A 21,995-nucleotide genomic window follows, 5' to 3' on the forward strand; every position below is an offset into this window, starting at 1 on the left:
TTTGTTCTGCCATCCTGGGCCAGGCCTGGCTGGACCCCAGGAGGGCAGCTGCCTGTCTGAGGGGTTGGCAGCAGCTGCAGTGAAACCCCAGGAAGGGCAGTCTGGTAGTACCAGGGTCTGTGCTACAGACCACTGGGATCATGGAATTGTACCAACAATGCCAGGATGGCATAGAGGGGGCAATTCCATGATCATAGACATGTTACATGGCCATATTCGGAGTTACCATGGTGAAGCTACATATAGGTAGTGACCTATATGTAGTGCACGCGTGTAATGGTGTCCCCGCACTCACAAAGTTCAGTGAATTGGCTCTGAACAATGTGGGGGCACCTTGGCTAGTGCCAGGGTGCCCTCACACTAAGTAACTTTGCACCTAACCTTTACCAGGTAAAGGTTAGACATATAGGTGACTTATAAGTTACTTAAGTGCAGTGTAAAATGGCTGTGAAATAACGTGGACGTTATTTCACTCAGGCTGCAGTGGCAGGCCTGTGTAAGAATTGTCAGAGCTCCCTATGGGTGGCAAAAGAAATGCTGCAGCCCATAGGGATCTCCTGGAACCCCAATACCCTGGGTACCTCAGTACCATATACTAGGGAATTATAAGGGTGTTCCAGTAAGCCAATGTAAATTGGTAAAAATGGTCACTAGCCTGTCAGTGACAATTTGAAAGTAATGAGAGAGCATAACCACTGAGGTTCTGGTTAGCAGAGCCTCAGTGAGACAGTTAGGCACCACACAGGGAACATATACATGCACACCTATGAGCACTGGGGCCCTGTGTGACAGGGTCCCAGTGACACATACATATAGGCCACAAACCTATGAGCACTGGGGTCCTGACCAGCAGGATCCCAGTGACACATAACAAACATACTGAAAACATAGTGTTTTCACTATGAGCACTGAGGCCTGGCTATCAGGATCCCAGTGAGACAGTGAAAACAGTGACAAACACCCTGACATACACTCACAAACAGGCCAAAAGTGGGGGTAACAAGGCTAGAAAGAGGCTACCTTCTCACACAACCCCCCCCCAAACGAAGGACAATAAGGCTAACCTTGGCCAGTTGAGACTTTATTGTCTAAGTGGTGATAAGTAGAGAGTAGCTCTGCAATAGACTGGTTACTCCCTTTATCATCCACTATATGGTTACTTCCCTGTGGGGATGTAAACCACCCTGTTTGAAGTTTTTTAGCTAACCAACAATGTGAAGATGTATTTTCCGAGTTTCTATCAGTAAGTTTTAGTTTAGAGCAGTGGGAATTATCCACTGAACCTATTTGTAATGATGGAAATGCCAGACAGGGATGCTGTCTCAGTAAAGCCATAGCTGGGCAAAAACTTTGTCCATTTGGCTGGAAGAGAGAACAGGGATGCTGTTTCTCTTGAGTTGGAGCAGGGCAGGGATGCTGTCCTATGAGCTCCACACTAGGGCAGGGATGCTGTCCTAAGTGTTGTGAGGTAGTGCAGGGTTTCTGCACTAAAGTTTCTCTGGGAGGGTTGGAGGGATGCTCCATGTTAACTAAAATGGTGCTGTTTTTCTCACCAATGTTAGTTATCCCACAGAGAGGTACTTCCACCTCAGGGAGTCCAGCTTTGCCAGCTGATGATTCCCTTGGAACAGGTGCCACCCCAGGAGAGGTTTCTCCCACCACAGGAATGGTATCCTGAATGGTAGGGTGGTTAGGGGATACTGTGATACCCTTTTTACCTGTTGATGGAGAGGGATCCTGAGTTTTCAGGCCTTCTCTCCTTTGCTTTTTCATTTCACTTGAAATGAGAGGGAACAATTCCTCAGGGATGCCCAGCATGGCTGCATGGGCATAAAACTCTACATCAGCCCAACCTGAGGCCTCTAGGTCATTACCTAAGAGACAGTCTACAGGTAAGCTAGGTGATACCACCACCTGCTTAGGGCCAGTAACTCCACCCCAACTAAACTGAATTATAGCTAAGGGAAGAAACTTAGTGGAGTTATGGACATCAATAATCTTATACTGTTGTCCAATGATGTGTTGATCAGGGTGCACTAGGTTGTCAGTCACCAAAGTGAAACTGGCACCTGTGTCCCTGTAGGCCAAGGCCTCAACACCATTTATTGAAACTGTCTGCCTGTACTTATCCATTGTAAGGGGACAAGCAGCCAGTGTGGCAAGGCCAATGCCACTAGGTGTGACAGAAACTGTCTTGGGACTGATGACATCAGTTTCCACTATGGACCCATAAGTGAACCCAACTACACCCTTTGCTTGACTGTTGCCAGCAGTCCCACCACTAGTACCACTACTGCTAGGGGCACTAGAGCTTGATGTATTAGTGGTGGTAGGCTCAGGGGGTTTACCTGGACAGGACTTATCCCCTGGCCTATGGCCTCTATTTTTACACACAAAGCACCAAGGCTTTTTAATGTGTGCAGGTTGGGAAGAAGAGGAAGAATTTGTTTTATCCCCACCCTCTGAAGAGTGTTTAAGATTTGAAGTGGGATCTTTGGTTTTACCCTTATCCCCATGCTTATCTTGAGATTTTTCACCATCTTTCTTCTTATTGCCATCTTTGTCACCCCCTGTATGAACTTTTCTGTTCACCCTTGTTCTGACCCATTTGTCTGCCTTCTTTCCCAATTCTTGGGGAGAGGTCAGATCAGAGTCTACCAGGTACTGGTGCAACAAATCAGACACACAATTATTAAGTATATGCTCTCTCAGGATTGTGTTATACAGGCTTTCATAATCAGTAACTTTACTGCCATGTAACCACCCCTCCAAGGCCTTCACTGAATGGTCAATGAAATCAACCCAGTCTTGTGAAGACTCCTTTTTGGTCTCTCTGAACTTTATCCTGTACTGTTCAGTGGTTAAGCCATAACCATCCAGGAGTGCATTCTTAAGAACTGTAAAATTATTGGCATCATTTTCTTTCACAGTAAGGAGTCTATCCCTACCCTTTCCACTAAATGATAGCCATAGGATAGCAGCCCACTGCTTTTGAGGGACATCCTGTACAACACAGGCCCTCTCAAGTGCAGCAAACCACTTGTTAATGTCATCCCCCTCCTTGTAAGGGGGAACTATCTTATGCAGATTCCTGGAATCATGCTCTTTTGCAGGATGACTATGGGGAATACTGCTGCTGCCACCATGGGTATCTAAACCCATCTTCTGTCTTTCCCTCTCTATTTCTAAAGACTGTCTATCCAAATCCAGCTGTTGCTTCTTGAGCTTCAGTCTGGTTTGCTCCACTCTCAATCTATTGAGCTCCCTTTCTAACAATCTGTCATCAGGGTGGGTGGGAGGGACATTTCTAGATACAGAGGTATGATGGGAATGAACAGAAGGAGACCTGTCCCTTACAGAGGGCACCCTAACAGCTTGGCTACCAGTATAATGTGAGAGCACACCATCAGTATGGTGTGATTCAACCTCTGTACCAACTATGCTAGACTGTCTAGTAATGGGCAGGCTAAGAAGTTTCTTTCCTGAACCTTTTCCTGGGGGAGTCCCTGGATCAGATTGAGAACCATTAGCTACTTTTTCTACAGATTGGGCACTTATGGCCTTATCCTGTACTCTAAGCATATTAATTAACAGTTCTAAGGAAGGATTCTTCCCTACACTCAAACCTCTCTCTATGCAGAGACTCCTTGCTCCTTTCCAGCTAAGGTGATCATATGCAAGTTTGGACAGTTCAACTTTTTGGCCTGTGCCAGACATTTTTTAGAGAGAGTTAAAGTGATAGACAAAGAGAAAAAAGTTTTTCAGAACTTTTTGGAAAGACAGAAAAAAACTTTTTAAACTTTTAAGAACTTTTTGAAAGTGTAGAAGTACTTTTCAGCACTTAGAAAAGAGTGAAAAGAGGAAATGCAAAACTTTTTGGCTATGTGTATATACACTGACCTTGTTTTGTATATTTTTCTCTTATGAAAAGTACAATGACAAGAGTGGTAAGTAGTCTCAAAGCACTTATCCCACCGCTGCACAACCAATGTAGGAGGCTGGACTGGCTTGTAGTGAGTACCAAGGGGTACTTGCACCTTGCACCAGGCCCAGTTATCCCTTATTAGTGTATAGGGTGTCTAGCAGCTTAGGCTGATAGATAATGGTAGCTTAGCAAAGCAGCTCAGGCTGAACTAGGAGACGTGTGAAGCTACTACAGTACCACTTAGTGTCATATGCACAATATCATAAGAAAACACAATACACAGTTATACTAAAAATAAAGGTACTTTATTTTTATGACAATATGCCAAAGTATCTTAGAGTGTACCCTCAGTGAGAGGATAGGAAATATACACAAGATATATATACACAATAGCAAAAATATGCAGTATAGTCTTAGAAAACAGTGCAAACAATGTATAGTTACAATAGGATGCAATGGGGAAACATAGGGATAGGGGCAACACAAACCATATACTCCAGAAGTGGAATGCGAACCACGAATGGACCCCAAACCTATGTGACCTTGTAGAGGGTCGCTGGGACTATTAGAAAATAGTGAGAGTTAGAAAAATAACCCTCCCCAAGACCCTGAAAAGTGAGTGCAAAGTGCACCAAAGTTCCCCTAAGGACAAAATAGTCGTGTTAGAGGGAAAATGCAAGGAAAACACAAATCAGCAATGCAACAACGATGGATTCCTGACTGAGGGTACCTGTGGAACAAGGGGACCAAGTCCAAAAGTCACAAGCAGCTCGTAGCTGGGCAGATGCCCAAGAAATGCCAGCGGTTGGTGCAAAGAAGCTCTTACTAGGCTGAAGAGCTGTGAATACTGCAGGAACGACAAGGGCTAGAGACTTCCCCTTTGGAGGATGGATCCCCCACGCCTTGGAGAGTCGTGCAGAAGTGTTTTTCCGCCGGATGGACGCCAACAAGCCTTGCTACACGCAAATCGTGCGTTTGGCGTTTTTGGACGCTGCTGGGGCCCAGGAGGGACCAGGAGGTCGCAAATTGGACCTGCAGAAAGAGAGGACGTCGAGCAAGACAAAGAGCCCTCACTGAAGCAGGTAGCACCCGGAGAAGTGCCAGAAACAGGCACTACGAGGATGCGTGAAACGGTGCTCGCCGAAGTTGCACAAAGGAGTCCCACGTCGCCGGAGACCAACTTAGAAAGTCGTGCAATGCAGGTTAGAGTGCCGTGGACGCAGGCTTGGCTATGCACGAAGGATTTCCGCCGGAAGTGCACAGGGGCCGGAGTAGCTTGCAAAGTCGCGGTTCCCAGCAATGCAGCCCAGCGAGGTGAGGCAAGGACTTACCTCCACCAAACTTGGGCTGAAGAGTCACTGGACTGTGGGGGTCACTTGGACGGTGTCGCTGGATTCGAGGGACCTCGCTCGTCGTGCTGAGAGGAGACCCAAGGGACCGGTAATGCAGCTTTTTGGTGCCTGCGGTTGCAGGGGGAAGATTCCGTCGACCCACGGGAGATTTCTTCGGAGCTTCAGGTGCAGAGAGGAGGCAGACTACCCCCACAGCATGCACAAGCAGGAAAACAGTCGAGAAGGCGGCAGGATCAGCGTTACAGAGTTGCAGTAGTCGTCTTTGCTACTATGTTGCAGGTTTGCAGGCTTCCAGCGCGGTCAGCGGTCGATTCCTTATCAGAAGGTGAAGAGGGAGATGCAGAGGAACTCGGCTGAGCTCATGCATTCGTTATCTAAAGTTTCCCCAGAGACAGAGACCCTAAATAGCCAGAAAAGAGGGTTTGGCTACCTAGGAGAGAGGAAAGGCTACTAACACCTGAAGGAGCCTATCAGCAGGAGTCTCTGACGTCACCTGGTGGCACTGGCCACTCAGAGCAGTCCAGTGTGCCAGCAGCACCTCTGTTTCCAAGATGGCAGAGGTCTGGAGCACACTGGAGGAGCTCTGGACACCTCCCAGGGGAGGTGCAGGTCAGGGGAGTGGTCACTCCCCTTTCCTTTGTCCAGTTTCGCGCCAGAGCAGGGGCTAAGGGGTCCCTGAACCGGTGTAGACTGGCTTATGCAGAATTGGGCACATCTGTGCCCAACAAAGCATTTCCAGAGGCTGGGGGAGGCTACTCCTCCCCTGCCTTCACACCATTTTCCAAAGGGAGAGGGTGTCACACCCTCTCTCAGAGGAAGTTCTTTGTTCTGCCATCCTGGGCCAGGCCTGGCTGGACCCCAGGAGGGCAGCTGCCTGTCTGAGGGGTTGGCAGCAGCTGCAGTGAAACCCCAGGAAGGGCAGTCTGGTAGTACCAGGGTCTGTGCTACAGACCACTGGGATCATGGAATTGTACCAACAATGCCAGGATGGCATAGAGGGGGCAATTCCATGATCATAGACATGTTACATGGCCATATTCGGAGTTACCATGGTGAAGCTACATATAGGTAGTGACTTATATGTAGTGCACGCGTGTAATGGTGTCCCCGCACTCACAAAGTTCAGTGAATTGGCTCTGAACAATGTGGGGGCACCTTGGCTAGTGCCAGGGTGCCCTCACACTAAGTAACTTTGCACCTAACCTTTACCAGGTAAAGGTTAGACATATAGGTGACTTATAAGTTACTTAAGTGCAGTGTAAAATGGCTGTGAAATAACGTGGACGTTATTTCACTCAGGCTGCAGTGGCAGGCCTGTGTAAGAATTGTCAGAGCTCCCTATGGGTGGCAAAAGAAATGCTGCAGCCCATAGGGATCTCCTGGAACCCCAATACCCTGGGTACCTCAGTACCATATACTAGGGAATTATAAGGGTGTTCCAGTAAGCCAATGTAAATTGGTAAAAATGGTCACTAGCCTGTCAGTGACAATTTGAAAGTAATGAGAGAGCATAACCACTGAGGTTCTGGTTAGCAGAGCCTCAGTGAGACAGTTAGGCACCACACAGGGAACATATACATGCACACCTATGAGCACTGGGGCCCTGTGTGACAGGGTCCCAGTGACACATACATATAGGCCACAAACCTATGAGCACTGGGGTCCTGACCAGCAGGATCCCAGTGACACATAACAAACATACTGAAAACATAGTGTTTTCACTATGAGCACTGAGGCCTGGCTATCAGGATCCCAGTGAGACAGTGAAAACAGTGACAAACACCCTGACATACACTCACAAACAGGCCAAAAGTGGGGGTAACAAGGCTAGAAAGAGGCTACCTTCTCACACTTCCCCTTTGGAGGATGGATGTCCCACGTCATGAAGAAGCTTGCAGAGGTGTTCCCACCCAGAAAGACCGCAAACAAGCCTTGCTAGCTGCAAGGGTCGTGTTTAAAGTTTTTGGATGCTGCTGTGGCCCAGGAGGGACCAGGATGTCGCCACTGGGATGAGGAGACAGACGGGGCACCCAGCAAGTCAGGGAGCCCTCACAGAAGCAGGCAGCACCCGCAGAAGTACCGGAACAGGAACTTAAAAGAGGAGTGAACCGGAGTCCACCCGAAGTCAGAAAAGGGAGTCCCACGTCGCTGGAGGACAACTCAGAAGGTTGTGCACTGCAGATTAGAGTGTCGGGACCCAGGCTTGGCTGTGCACGAAGGAAATCCTGGAAGAGTGCACAGGAGCCGGAGCAGCTGCAAATCACACGGTGCCCAGCAATGCAGTCTAGCGTGGGGAGACAAGGACTTACCTCCGCCAAACTTGGACTGAAGAGTCACTGGACTGTGGGAGTCACTTGGACAGAGTTGCTGAGTTCCAGGGACCACGCTTGTCATGCTGAGAGGGAACCGAGAGGACCGGTGATGCAGTCTTTTGTTGCCTGCGGTTGCAGGGGGATGATTCCGTCGATCCACAGGAGATTTCTTCAGAGCTCCTGGTGCAGAAAGGAGGCAGGCTACCCCCAGAGCATACACCACCTGGAAACAGTTGAGAAAGCCGGCAGGATGAAGCGATACAAGGTTGCTAGTTGTCATCTTTGCTACTTTGTTGCGGTTTTGCAGGCGTCCTGAGCAGTCAGTGGTCGATCCTTTGGCAGAAGGTGAAGAGGGAGATGCAGAGGAACTCTGGTGAGCTCTTGCATTTGGTATCTGAAGAAGTCCCCAAAGCAGAGACCCTAAATAGCCAGAAAAGGAGGTTTGGCTACCTAGGAAGGAGGATTGGCTACTAAGAGAGGTAAGAGACTATCAGAAGGAGTCTCTGACGTCACCTGCTGAAACTAGCCACTCAGAGCAGTCCAGTGTGCCAGCAACACCTCTGTTTCCAAGATGGCAGAGGTCTGGGGCACACTGGAGGAGCTCTGGGCACCTCCCCTGGGAGGTGCAGGTCAGGGGAGTGGTCACTCCCCTTTCCTTTGTCCAGTTTCATGCCAGAGCAGGGCTGGGGGATCCCTAAACCAGTGTAGACTGGCTTATGCAGAGATGGGCAGCATCTGTGCCCATCAAAGCATTTCCAGAGGCTGGGGGAGGCTACTCCTCCCCATCCATCACACCTATTTCTAAAGGGAGAGGGTGTCACACCCTCTCTGAGAGGAAATCCTTTGTTCTGCCTTCCTGAGCCGGGGCTGCCTGGACCCCAGGAGGGCAGAAACCTGTCTGAGGGGTTGGCAGCAGCAGCAGCTGCAGTGGAGACCCCGGAAAGGCAGTTTGGCAGTACCCTGGTTCTGTGCTAGAGACCCGGGGGATCATGGAATTGTCTCCCCAATGCCAGAATGGCATTGGGGTGACAATTCCATGATCTTAGACATGTTATATGGCCATGTTCGGAATTACCATTGTGACGCTATACATAGGTAGTGACCTATGAATAGTGCACACGTGTAATGGTGTCCCTGCACTCACAAAGTCCGGGGACTTTGCCCTGAACGATGTGGAGGCACCTTGGCTAGTGCCAGGGTGTCCACACACTAAGTAACTTTGCACCCAACCTTCACCAGGTGAAGGTTAGACATATAGGTGACTCATAAGTTACTTAAGTGTAGTGGTAAATGGCTGTGAAATAACATGGACGTTATTTCCCTCAGGCTGCAGTGGCAGGCCTGTGTAAGAACTGTCAGAGCTCCCTATGGGTGGCAAAAGAAATGCTGCAGCCCATAGGGAGCTCCTGGAACCCCAATACCCTGGGTACCTCAGTACCATTTACTAGGGAATTATAAGGGTGTTCCAGTATGCCAATGTGAATTGGTGAAATTGGTCACTAGCCTGTTAGTGACATTTTGGCAAGCAGAGAGAGCATAACCACTGAGGTTCTGGTTAGCAGAGCCTCAGTGAGTCAGTTAGTCATAACACAGGTAACACATTCAGGCCCCCTTATGAGCACTGGGGCCCTGCCTGGCAGGGTCCCAGTGACACATAGACTAAAACAACATATATACAGTGAAATATGGGGGCAACATGCCACGCAAGATGGTTCTTTCCTACACCCTCTCTCTCTCCAATGTCAAACTTCAGGTCCCCTTCAAGGGATATAATCATCACTCTCACTCCATTTGCTCATTTATCCCAAAATGATGTAACTCCTGCATCCCAGCGAACATACTTTCAAGGCTGCTACTCTGACAGTTTCTGTTCAAATGAAAAAGGCATACACGCTGCACAAGGCCAAGGGTACAAAGCAACCGCATTCAAATCCATGCTCAACCCTTAGCATCACTTAGCAATAAAACAATTAATTCATCACTAGGGTGTCTGCTTCACAACTGCAGATCACGAACAAAACACCGGGTAGAATTTGCAGACATTGTTATTACTCAGAACCTCGAAGTACTCGTACTTACTGAAAACTGGTTCATTGATCCATCTACAAACATCATCGACCTCCTATTCAGGAGATGGTGTTTGCACCCACTTGATTTAAATGCGGGTGGATCTTACGTTTGGCCACAGCAGTGACTATACTGTCACTGTTGTGGTTAAACTTCTCCAAAGGACCTGTGGAGTAAGGACCGACAGAGGCAGAATGTAAATTTCACCAACCTGATTTAGATGGGTGGAATTAGACATAGATTTCACTGCTGTCACCACCAGAAAAACCCTGGCTGTAAGGGGCAGTGAAAACTGTGATTTGCTTTCCTCACTATGGGAAAGGATTCCCATGGTGAGGGGAGCATTTTGCTTTTTATTTTTGAAAATACAAAAGTAAAGTTTGGTGCAGAACTCCATCATGTTGACTTGTCCTCCTGTTTTCCTTGGCTATAGGTAAGGGCCTGATTACGAGTTTGGTGGGCAGAAATCCCGACCGCCAGACCCGTGGTGAGGAGACCGCTGTGGAGCTGCGGTCTCCCCACCTGCCCCATTAGGAGTTTTCGAATGCGCTGACTGGTGGAAATTAAACTTTCCACTGGTCAGCCCAGTGGAAAACGTGCGGTGGCATTGGGCATGGCTCCACAAGGAGCTGTGTCCAATGCCATCACACAGGCTGTCTCCCTAGCGCCCGCGGAATGTGCACTGTCTGCTGAGTAGACAATGCGCATTTGGATGGTGCTGGGGAAAGGGGGCCCTTAACTGCCAGTGACAATGCTGTTGGCAGTGAAGGGGCCCTTCTGTGGCCCCCAGCACTTGTTCCCCACTAGCCTTTTCATAGTGGTCGAACCACCATAAAAAGGCTGGCGGAGAACATGGTTGTAATCCGCAGGGTGGTGCGGACTTCAGCACCGCCCTTGCTGATCACAACCAAGACTGCCAACAGCCCATCAGGATCAGAGATCCTGGCGGAGACGGCGGTCTTTTGGCAGTCCGACTTCCAGGGTTGTAATGTAACGCTCAGACCACCACAGCCGCAACAGTCTGGCCACCACTGCGAGTCCTGAATGATCCTATAAGGTGGTCTTGGGACCGCCAGACTCGTAATCTGGCCCTAAATCACCACGCATTTGTCTCATTTTCTTCTGCAAGGCTTAATAATCATTCGAGATTGTGCTTTCACTGATATCAGTTACTGGCGCCTCTAGAGTTCTCTTTGATTTTTCTCCTTTTGTTTAGTGTTGTAAACATGCAATGTATTTTAGTTCATCATCACATTTCTTTTATATGCGTTTTTCATCGTTAATGTTGAAGTCGCCTCATTTTTCTCCTGCTACATATTTCTTTGTAACACCTGTGCAATGCCAGCACCACATACAAATGCAGAAGAAAATAGGTGGGAGTCCAGTGTAGTGGTTCATATGTTGCTGGGACATGGTCAGAGTTTCTCAAACCACAAATGAGGTGGACTGTGAAATTCTAGATTCATTTCTTAGTTTTACAGGATAGAAGAAGTGAGTAAATGGTACATCAGTAGTCGAGCCGGGATAGGATAGAAGCTCCCACCTCAGTGGAATGGAAGGAACAGGGAGAATTAGGCTTTAAATCAACAGCCAGAGTTGGTGAATAGACAAAGCTGACCCTGTTTTATGCTGATCCATGAGTGAGAAGACCTTTTTGAGTAGAAAGCTAAGATTGCATATCCTTGTAGCAGGATGAGGACAAAGCAATGGAATCTCAGACACCTACATTGACCTCGCTTTTGTCAGTATTTATGTTGAAAATGCTTTTAACAATCGAGCCTGGTGAGGCCATCAAGCTCTGGCTAAAGTATGCAACATGATAGGTGCAGTGCTTATCTAGGCAGATAATGAGTTGTTTTTCATCTTCTTGGATGGGGATTTATACCTGAATGATCCTATAAGGTGAGTAGCCCTTAGCGGTTGAGTTCTCAGAACTGGGGTTGATCATTCTACTGAAATCACCTGGTAACCAGCAATGATTGTGTTTGAATTACAGATCACTGGAAATGGATGAAAGGCCTTTTCATCGTACATATCCAGTGTTGAAGCACTTCAGAACAACTCCGAGGTCTCATGTTAGTGTTGTGAACCCATCAGGGTTTTTCTCTTAGGCTAATCTTTCTTGTTTTCATTCTGCTCTGTCATTGATAGGGTTCACAAACCCTAGGGGGCAGCAATTTATGCTTTAAAAATTCTAAACATAATTTTACTGAAATATCATTTTGCAACTAAAATTTGTGATGGTCCCTTTTAAAGGTACACGAGCTAGGGATATTGACCACATTCTTATGCTCAGATTACAGGAGAATATACATGAAGCATATTGCAGAGCGGTACAGAATGATAAAAGACAGGAACGCCCGGGTGGGTGAGACGGTCCCTCTGGAGAAAAGGTACACAAAGCTGCTGATTGTCCAGAAGTATCGCTATGAGGAGGAGCGTCAGCATGAGATAATGTCCTATGGAAAGAAACACACCGATATCTTGGACAGCCTGGCCCTTTCTACGCACTACACTGATTTAGATGCTCTCTTTGCTTCTGCAGAGGATGGACGCAGACCCAGGACCATAGTGCTGCAGGGGCCAGCAGGCATTGGGAAGACCATGACAGCCCAAAAAATCATGCTGGACTGGGCTCTAGGGGAGCTCTACCAGGAACTGTTTGATTACGTGTTCTACCTCAGCTGCAGAGAGATCAACCGAGTCAAAAGCCACAAAAGTGCAGTTGATGTGATTGCAGCCAGCTTCCCCGACAGGACACTACCAATGAGCGCACTGCTGGTTGATCCCAACAAGATACTGTTCATCATTGATGGCTTTGATGAGCTGAAGTTCTCTCTCGACTTGAAGGAGGACCAGCACTGCAGTGATCCATTTCAGAAGAATCCTGTGGAAGTTACCCTGAGCAACCTGTTGAGAAGAAATATCCTGTCGGGGTGCTCCATGATCATCACCACACGTCCGACCGCTGTGGCATGGCTCATGCAGTGCATAAAAGCTCACCTTTGTGCTGAGATAATAGGATTCACAGAAGAGGACAGGAAGTCATACTTTAAGGGTTTCTTTGACAATGATGAAAATGCATCCCGAGCCCTTGCAGTGGTGAAAGACAATGACATCCTGTATACCATGTGCTTCCTCCCCATCGTCTGCTGGATCGTGTGCACTGTCATGAAGCAACAGATGGAGAGAGGCCAGGATATTAAGAATTCTTCAAAGACCACAACATCAGTCTATTTGTTCTTCTTGTCCACACTGTTGAGGGACCACTGTGGTTCTTCTGTGCAGACCATGCAAAGGTGCCTGAAGAAGCTCTGCTCCCTGGCACTCAGTGGCATTTTTAAGCAGAGAATCCTCTTCGATGAGGAGGACCTCAAGCAGTACGGCCTCGAAGTCTCAGACATCCAGTCTCTCTTTCTCAATCAGACAATCTTCCAGCAAGACATTGACGTCTACACAGCCTACAGCTTCATCCACCTCAGCTTTCAGGAGTTTTTTGCAGCCATGTTCTACATCCTTGACGTAGATGTGGGCACAGCGAGCTGCCCACTAAATCCTCAGACAGACGTAAACCATTTATTGAGGGTATACAGTCAATATACAAATGGTCATTTCATGCTGACTGTGCGTTTTCTGTTTGGCCTCATGAGCAGAAACCAAACGCGACATGTAGAGAAAGACCTTGGATGCAAAATATCTCAAAGCGTCAAAGCCGACCTCATGGCGTGGCTTCAGAAGCTTAAAGGTGACAGCCTGGTATTGGATCTTTTCCACTGCTTACATGAGGTTCAAGATGAAGATATTGTTTCCAACACCATGAACAACATCCAGAACATTACTGTAGCAAACTTCTATCCTCGGGGAGTCCATTACATGGATTACAAAGTGGTCTCATTCTGCTTAAGCTGTTCCCAAGGTGACAAGACTCTCAATGTGTCAAATGTACACTTCGGACCAGAAATTCAGGAAATCATGAAGCCTGGGGTGATGAAATGCTCTACGTTCAGGTATGTGCCTTTATGTGCTGTATTTAAATAATCTACGCTCTGCTATGTGCATCTGTGTGTGCTGTGTGTTAAGTATACATATTCTATATTCTGTTATTTTCATCTGTGGGTGCAATATAAAAGGTTTGTATTTAGTAATGAATGTGGCTTTGTGTGTTATTTATAAATATTCTAGACTCTGCTATATGCATCTGTGTGCAAAATATAAATGCTTTGTATTCAGTAACGCGCTTTTGTGTGTTGTACATAAATATTCTACACTGTGTGTTAGAAAGTAGGTTTCTGGTTGTCAGAGTATGCACCCTGTACAAGAAAAAAACACAATCCTAGTCACGGAAACCAGATGCACAAAAACAGATAACCTCTGCTCACCCTCTGGTAGCTTGGCACAGAGCAGTCAGATTTATCTAAAGAGGCAATGTGTAAAGTATTTGTTCAACACGCACACAGTAACACAATGACAATATCACAAAAAGACTGTACGCCAGGTTACAAAAATAGACAATTGTATAAATAAATCAAGACCAAAACAACAAAAATCCAATAAGTAGAAGTTGATTCATAAATTTATTAAGAAGAAAAAGAGTTCTAGTGCTTAGAAGCAATAAGGGGCATTATTTACATTTTTGTGTATGTTACAGGCCGGTGTTCCTTGGAGATGACCGATACAAGGATTGGCAAAGGCAACCGGTCTGGCATTGGCCGCCAGCCTTTTGGCAAATCTTGAGTTGTATTTTCATGGACTTTGCTAAACTCTCGTTCTGGAAGCTGCTGGACACTCAACCAGCTGAAAACAAATCTAAAAAGTTTAGAAATAACATTGTCTAAAAGCACAAATGTTTTTTGGTCTCAAAAACGTACACTCTAGTTGTCCCTGGCATTGAAGGGGACCACTGTGAGTGTGGATGTGCTCCTTGTGAAAGGGCAGCATCCTCAAGTCATAGTGAAATCAGCCAATGGCTGAAGAGGGGTGACGCACTGCCCCTTGACATACCCAGAGACTAATGAATGTAGTCTGTCTGAAACCCACTACAGGCCACTGTGTTAAACACATCATTTTAGTAAAATCAAAAGTTCTTGGCTAACACAGACCTAAAAAAGCCAATCATTTTGGGTCTGGCTGCCAGTCTCTCGCCTTTGAGAAAGAAGGCAAGAAGGTAAAGAAAACAGGCAAGAAACAATGAATGAACAGAAGATGGAAACAAAGAACAGAAGATCAAAGAAAGGCAGATGAAAATTAGGATGAAAGGAAGAAAGAAAAAACATAGAAAGAAAGAAACTAAAGAAATGGAAGAAAGAAAGAAGGAAAGCAAGAAAGAAATAAGGCATGAATGAAGACAAGAAATAAAGAAAAATATAAGAACGAAAACAAAGAAAGAAGGAAAGAGAGCAAGAAAGAACAAACATAATAAAGAAGGCGAGAAAGAAAGGAAGAAAGAAGGAAAGAAGGAAAGAGAGCAAGAAAGAACAAAAATAACAAAGAAGGCGAGGAAGGAAGAAAGAAGGAAAGAGAACAAGAAAGAACAAAAATAAAGAAGGCGAGAAAGAAAGGAAGGAAGTAGAAAAAGAAAGAAAGAACAAAAATGATAAGGAAGGCAAGAAAGAAAGAAAGGAAGAAAGAAAGAAACCAAGAAAGAACAAAAATAACAAGGCGAGAAAGGAAGGAAGTAGAAAGAAAGAACAAAAATGATAAGGAAGACGAGAAAGAAAGAAAGGGAATGAAAGAAAGAAAGAACAAAAGTAACAAAGAAGGCGAGAAAGGAAGGAAGTAGAAAGAAAGAAAGAACAAAAATGAAAAGGAAGGTGAGAAAGAAAGGAAGAAAGAGAGCAAGAATGAACAAAAGTAATAAAGAAGGCAAGAAAGAAAGAAACAAACAAGTAAAGAAAGTAAGTTAGGGTTGCAAAGATAGGAGACCCTGATGAGCTTACATTCAGAGTGTGCGTAAGCAGCCGTTTGAATTAGTGTTGTCCTTCTAAAGGCTCTGTTCTCCACAACTTTCTTTAGACCAGCCCCAGAGTTGGTGCACTGTTACTGCAGCGTGCAGATTTACTTCACTGATACATTATGACACAAAGAACACACAGCACCACAGGGACCAGGGTTGCATTACAGATCAGCATTGCTTACTCAGCAGCACATGAGGGTATCGCCGATTCTTCGGGAATGAGTTGTCTATCTGGCTCCTGAATGTCTACAGAACTATGGTCCTAATGAGTTATCCCTCCAGCTTCAAATGTGTCCCTGATCGGACTCCAGGTGAACTATCTCACCAACGCATAAAAATAACTGTAATTTGTTTTTCAGAAACTGAAGCACCTGTAAGTTTCCTCTTTTGTTTTTTCTAAAAGTCCAGTGTTGGACACTAAAACCCAAATGTCACCCCACATGTGTTTAAATGAAAGTGCTACAAGTCTGCTGCAAATGAAAGATGATAAAGGTCCATTTTCTACCTGGGCTAAGTTTATTAAGAATCATTGGTTAAACCGAGTCCAGAGTAAACAATTCTGAAGATTATTATTCACTATTCCTATAAATGCCTATAATATTTAGGATTTCAGTTTATGTATTATATATATACTCACACCCCCGCCATGCACAGTTTTTTTCAAATAATTTGAACGCTAATGTTTTATTTATATTTTTAATGACATTATAGAAGTTGTCATGAGTTCTGTAATATCTGGGGTAAATAGCAGTGCATGGCGAGGGTGCAAGTTATAGTTACCTTACGGCTCGAGTTATAGTTACTTGAAAGAACTCTACAACTGCTGAATTTCTATGGTTTGCACGAGTAAATTCAGAAACTAACTAGAACGTCCCTGTAACCTTTGTTTTCTTCAATTAATTTCAGTGTTTTTTTAACGTAAAGTAATTTCAATTACAATACATTCATCCAATCACAGCCGTACACGGCCTTTGGCCGTGTGTTGTGTGGGGTTGGCCACAGGTCCTGGCCTATGGCCAGGCCCTGTGGCCAACCCCCTAAACTACCCAACCCTGCGTTGCTTCTTGCCCTCTGTTTCTGCCTTTCTGCTCGTTTGTTACCCTCTGTGCCTCTCTGTCCATTTCTTGTCCTCTGTTTCTGATTCTCTGGCTGCTTCTTGCCCTCTGTTTTTGCCTCTCTGCCTGTTTCTTCCCTCTGTTGCCACTTCTCTGCCCGTTTTCTACTGGTTTCTTGCCTTCTGTTTCTTCCTTTCTGCCCATTTCTAGCCTTCTGTTTGTGCCTTTCTGTCATGTTATTTTATGTTAACTGGATTTGTATAGAGCATGGCTACCGAGAGGCCTCCCAGTGTGTAGTGCTTTCCTCTTAGCTAGTTTCTAAGCACTAACATAACACACCAGAAATGCACTTCTGAGGTCAAAGAAGACTTTTATTGTTGTTAATTCTTCCCCAACCCCAATTTTTATGTATGACGAATTAGTAGCTTTCAAGTCCGCGTTAATCAAACAAAATATATCAGTTTGCAATATACACAGCAGGTTATATTTATAAGATATTGAATGCAAAGCAAAACAAATACTTCACCGTGTGGGAAACTATTTACAGCTTCATCTTTCTAAGGTCTGCAAGCTGATGACCCCTGTCAGCCGCGAGAAAGAGATTCATCTACCCACACGGGATTGCTGGCAGCTGGCGCCAAGCTCCAGCACGAGGTCCGGCAGATTCCAATCTGACCCTCTGCAGCCTGTTACATTTGTTACAAAGGTGTGCCCCCTCCTCTCAGACCTGGGAAACTGAGCAAGCCTTTTGGAGACTGGCCAGGTCTCCAAGACTACTCCTGTTCCCAAGCTCAAGCGAAGAAAAACAACACCTATGTACTCTCTCTTATCATGTCTAGTCTACTGTGAGAAAAACATCTTGGTTCTCTGGTGCAAAAACACAGCTTGGAAAAATACAGCTTGGATTCTCAACTGCAATGTCTAACTCCACGTTAAAGGCAATAGGCAGCTAACCTAAGTATCAAATGCACTGTCATGTTAAAGGCAATAGGCAGCTAACCTAAATATCAAATGCAATGTCTAGTGTCATGTCAAAGCCAATAAGCATCTAAGCTGAATACAAAATGCAATGTCTTATATCATGTCAAAGCCCATAGGCAGAATATCTAATAGCATGTCAAAGTCAATAGGAATACATCATGTCAAAGCCAATAGGAATGCAATGTCAAAGCCAATAGGCGGCTAGACTGGATACAGCATGTCAAAGCCAATAGGAATGGCTAATGCAATGTCAAAGCCCATAGGCGGCTCAACTGAATACAGAAAGTAATGGCTAATGCCATGTCAAAGCCAATAGGCAGAATACAGAATGTAATGACTAATGCAATGTCAAAGCCCATAGGCGGCTAAACTGAATACAGAAAGTAATGGCTAATGCCATGTCAAAGCCAATAGGTGGCTAAACTGAACAAAACATACAATGTGCTACTGGTGAACATTGAGCAACTAATATGCGCAGTGGTGAAACACAAAGTCATTGGTCAAAACAAAACTTATCAAATGGCAGTACATTCCGCCCTTTGACCAATGAATTTTTGTTTCACATATCTCTTGTTTCAAACAAACACAAAAAACAAAAAACATCAGCACAAAAAAAAAACATTATCAGCAAGTCAGATTTGAATGATCAAAGCAATCCCTGTAAAGCAATAGAAGTGGATTAACACATTGATTTCATAACCTTTCACATCAGATACATCTATACAGAAAAGACTGAGCAATTTGTACTCTGAATGAGTCTCTAATTCAACAGTGTTAGCAATTTGATGTGGCATGAGTTCTACTCATGTAAAGATGCACAGTCCACCTGAAAGGTTTGCTGGAAGGTAAGCAAAAGTCAGAGTTCCATACGAGAGGGGAAAAAAAAAAAAACACAGCTTAGTTCCAGTGGAAGAATGCAATCAAACAAGTTGAACTTGAACTGAAGGCGCAGTTTGCGCAAAATGGATCCATGGTGCTGGCACTTTACTCAGCCAGGTTCAGGTTGGGGGTTCAGTCCCTTCCCCGACCCCACACGCACACACCGGAAGGGGGACCACACAGCACACTCAGGGACAGTGGCGAAACGTGGTAGGATCTGCAAAAGAAACAAGTATGACTTTTCTTGCAAATAACATTTTTCATTTAAACTGCACCCTTCCTCTTTCTTTCCCTGTTTTATAATCAGCAGGACGTTTTTGAGGCCCTTTGTTATATTTTCTGCAGGTTCTGGAGGATCACTTGGGGCTTCAGCCCACACATCAGCACTGAGGTTTTTATCTGCTGCGCCACAGCTTCCCTTTTCTTGCACTGTCAGAAGGGCTGGGGCAGACTCCTTCTTTAACAAACCTCCATTCACTGCACTTTTGCCAATTTGGGCCATTCTGTCTCCAATTTGTTTGAATGAATCAGATTCTTTTCTAGGTATCAGCATAATTTCGATTTTTCCTTGGTAATCTGCAGCAATCACTCTCCCTAAAACCTGATCAATTTGCCATTTCTGTTCTGGTAACTTTCCTCTCCCCAACTGCTCTGTGACTGCTTGCATGACAGATTGCTTTTGTGCGTGCTGCACAGTTTTTATCAAATCTAGGGGAATGTGCATCTCTCTCATCTCTGCCCACCTGTAAGTGGCTTTTTCTCTCAGCTGTTCACATTTCTGGGGCACCCACTTAGCCATCCCCACTAAGGCAGAATTCTGGGTGTACACTTCTCTCTCTGAATTTTTCTCATTAACATCTGCAAGGTAATTGATCCAGTTAGGTACAAGCCATGTGTAAAAGCAAACAGCTAAAACATTAGCAAAGAATCAAAAATCAGCATAAAAATGACACATCTCACGTAGCTCTTGCTTTAAAATCTGACACACATTATACAACTCTGTTCCTTCTACTGTGCCAGAAAACAACATTTCAGTCAATGAATCATTAGTAAAACAAACATGCTTTTTATCTTCAGTGGACACGAGTTCAAATGGTGCACACAATTTCATTGGTAACTCTTCTACCTGTGGTACTCTAGCCCTGTCTTGCAAGTACCAGATCCATTGTATGATTCTAGCTAGGGGCACTATTTTCTTTCCTTGTTCTTGAGTTACATGTACATAAGTATTTCCTTCTTGCACTGCGCAGAAACCTAAAGTCTGCATTATTTCATTTGCCAAATCACAAGCGCGCAACTGCATATAATTTTTCACAGTGACCATATACAAAAGTGTTAGGATTTCACTCAAATGAGGGCTATTCTTTTTCCAAAAATCAAACAAGCTAATGAAACTCGGGGTGTCTTGCTCTAAAATCCTTCGTTTTACTTGTGCATTTTGCAACGGTAACTCGTAAATCACATTCTGGTCTCTCTCGTCCGTGTTATCAGTTAAGGAACGCATTTTGTCTGCCAAAAACCCTGGCTCACACGAAAACTCAGTGCAGCTCGGAGCTGTCTTAACCCCCTCATTACTGGAATGGGACAAGAAAGATTCTTCTACAACAGTAGTTTTATAACTTTCAGTCTTATTTCGAATTATTGTATCCTGGCTAATTTGCTCACGTAAATTCCTATTTTCATGTTCCAACTTCCTACATTTCTCCTGCATTTCTCTGTAAGCAGATAAAGATATCCAGACCTTTCTGTCATCATTACTTCCAAAAGACACATTTTCTACATATGTACAACAGAAATTATTTCTCAAAACACTATCAGGCATTTTAGCTACACATGCATTTTCAGACATGGTCTGTCGTGCTTCTGTAATTCCCCAAACAGAAAACAATTCACAGTTTTTCCGAGCACCATCGGGCAGTTTAACAACACATGCATTCTCAGACATGGTCTGCCGTGCTACTGTGATTCTCCAAACAAAAAAAACAATTTCTGTAATTCTCCAAACAACAGAAACAATTACACTTTTAAAGTGTGCACTTAGAAATCTACCAACTCGTCAACACCCTCTTAATCACCTCTTAATGACCGACCCCACTCCTGGTACCAATTGTAGTGCTTTCCTCTTAGCTAGTTTCTAAGCACTAACATAACACACCAGAAATGCACTTCTGAGGTCAAAGAAGACTTTTATTGTTGTTAATTCTTCCCCAACCCCAATTTTTATGTATGACGAATTAGTAGCTTTCAAGTCCGCGTTAATCAAACAAAATATATCAGTTTGCAATATACACAGCAGGTTATATTTATAAGATATTGAATGCAAAGCAAAACAAATACTTCACCGTGTGGGAAACTATTTACAGCTTCATCTTTCTAAGGTCTGCAAGCTGATGACCCCTGTCAGCCGCGAGAAAGAGATTCATCTACCCACACGGGATTGCTGGCAGCTGGCGCCAAGCTCCAGCACGAGGTCCGGCAGATTCCAATCTGACCCTCTGCAGCCTGTTACATTCGTTACAAAGGTGTGCCCCCTCCTCTCAGACCTGGGAAACTGAGCAAGCCTTTTGGAGACTGGCCAGGTCTCCAAGACTACTCCTGTTCCCAAGCTCAAGCGAAGAAAAACAACACCCATGTACTCTCTCTTATCATGTCTAGTCTACTGTGAGAAAAACATCTTGGTTCTCTGGTGCAAAAACACAGCTTGGAAAAATACAGCTTGGATTCTCAACTGCAATGTCTAACTCCACGTTAAAGGCAATAGGCAGCTAACCTAAGTATCAAATGCACTGTCATGTTAAAGGCAATAGGCAGCTAACCTAAATATCAAATGCAATGTCTAGTGTCATGTCAAAGCCAATAAGCATCTAAGCTGAATACAAAATGCAATGTCTTATATCATGTCAAAGCCCATAGGCAGAATATCTAATAGCATGTCAAAGTCAATAGGAATACATCATGTCAAAGCCAATAGGAATGCAATGTCAAAGCCAATAGGCGGCTAGACTGGATACAGCATGTCAAAGCCAATAGGAATGGCTAATGCAATGTCAAAGCCCATAGGCGGCTCAACTGAATACAGAAAGTAATGGCTAATGCCATGTCAAAGCCAATAGGCAGAATACAGAATGTAATGACTAATGCAATGTCAAAGCCCATAGGCGGCTAAACTGAATACAGAAAGTAATGGCTAATGCCATGTCGAAGCCAATAGGTGGCTAAACTGAACAAAACATACAATGTGCTACTGGTGAACATTGAGCAACTAATATGCGCAGTGGTGAAACACAAAGTCATTGGTCAAAACAAAACTTATCAAATGGCAGTACACAGTGCTTTCTGCTCATTCCTTGCCTCTGTCTGTGCCTTTCTGCTTGTTTTCTGCTTGTTTTTTGTGCTTCTGTTTCTGTTTGTTTCCTACCCTCTGTTTGTGTCTCTCTGCCAGTTTCTTTCCTCTGCTTATACCTTTCTGCC

At 44.9% G+C, this 21,995-nt stretch overlaps 1 protein-coding gene across 3 annotated transcripts in view; it reads left to right on the forward strand.

The window, feature by feature from the left end:
• The window catches only part of LOC138295305 (NACHT, LRR and PYD domains-containing protein 12-like), a 543,642-nt gene that overhangs the window by 148,910 nt on the left and 372,737 nt on the right, over positions 1-21,995 (forward strand). For all 3 annotated transcript variants that reach the window (XM_069233518.1, XM_069233519.1, XM_069233520.1), the window contains one exon: positions 11,953-13,663. In XM_069233518.1, the coding sequence (XP_069089619.1) occupies positions 11,953-13,663 (1,711 nt within the window). The remainder of the gene's footprint in view (positions 1-11,952; positions 13,664-21,995) is intronic.

Source organism: Pleurodeles waltl, chromosome 5, assembly GCF_031143425.1.
Source record: "Pleurodeles waltl isolate 20211129_DDA chromosome 5, aPleWal1.hap1.20221129, whole genome shotgun sequence".
NCBI classification, from domain to species: domain Eukaryota; kingdom Metazoa; phylum Chordata; class Amphibia; order Caudata; family Salamandridae; genus Pleurodeles; species Pleurodeles waltl.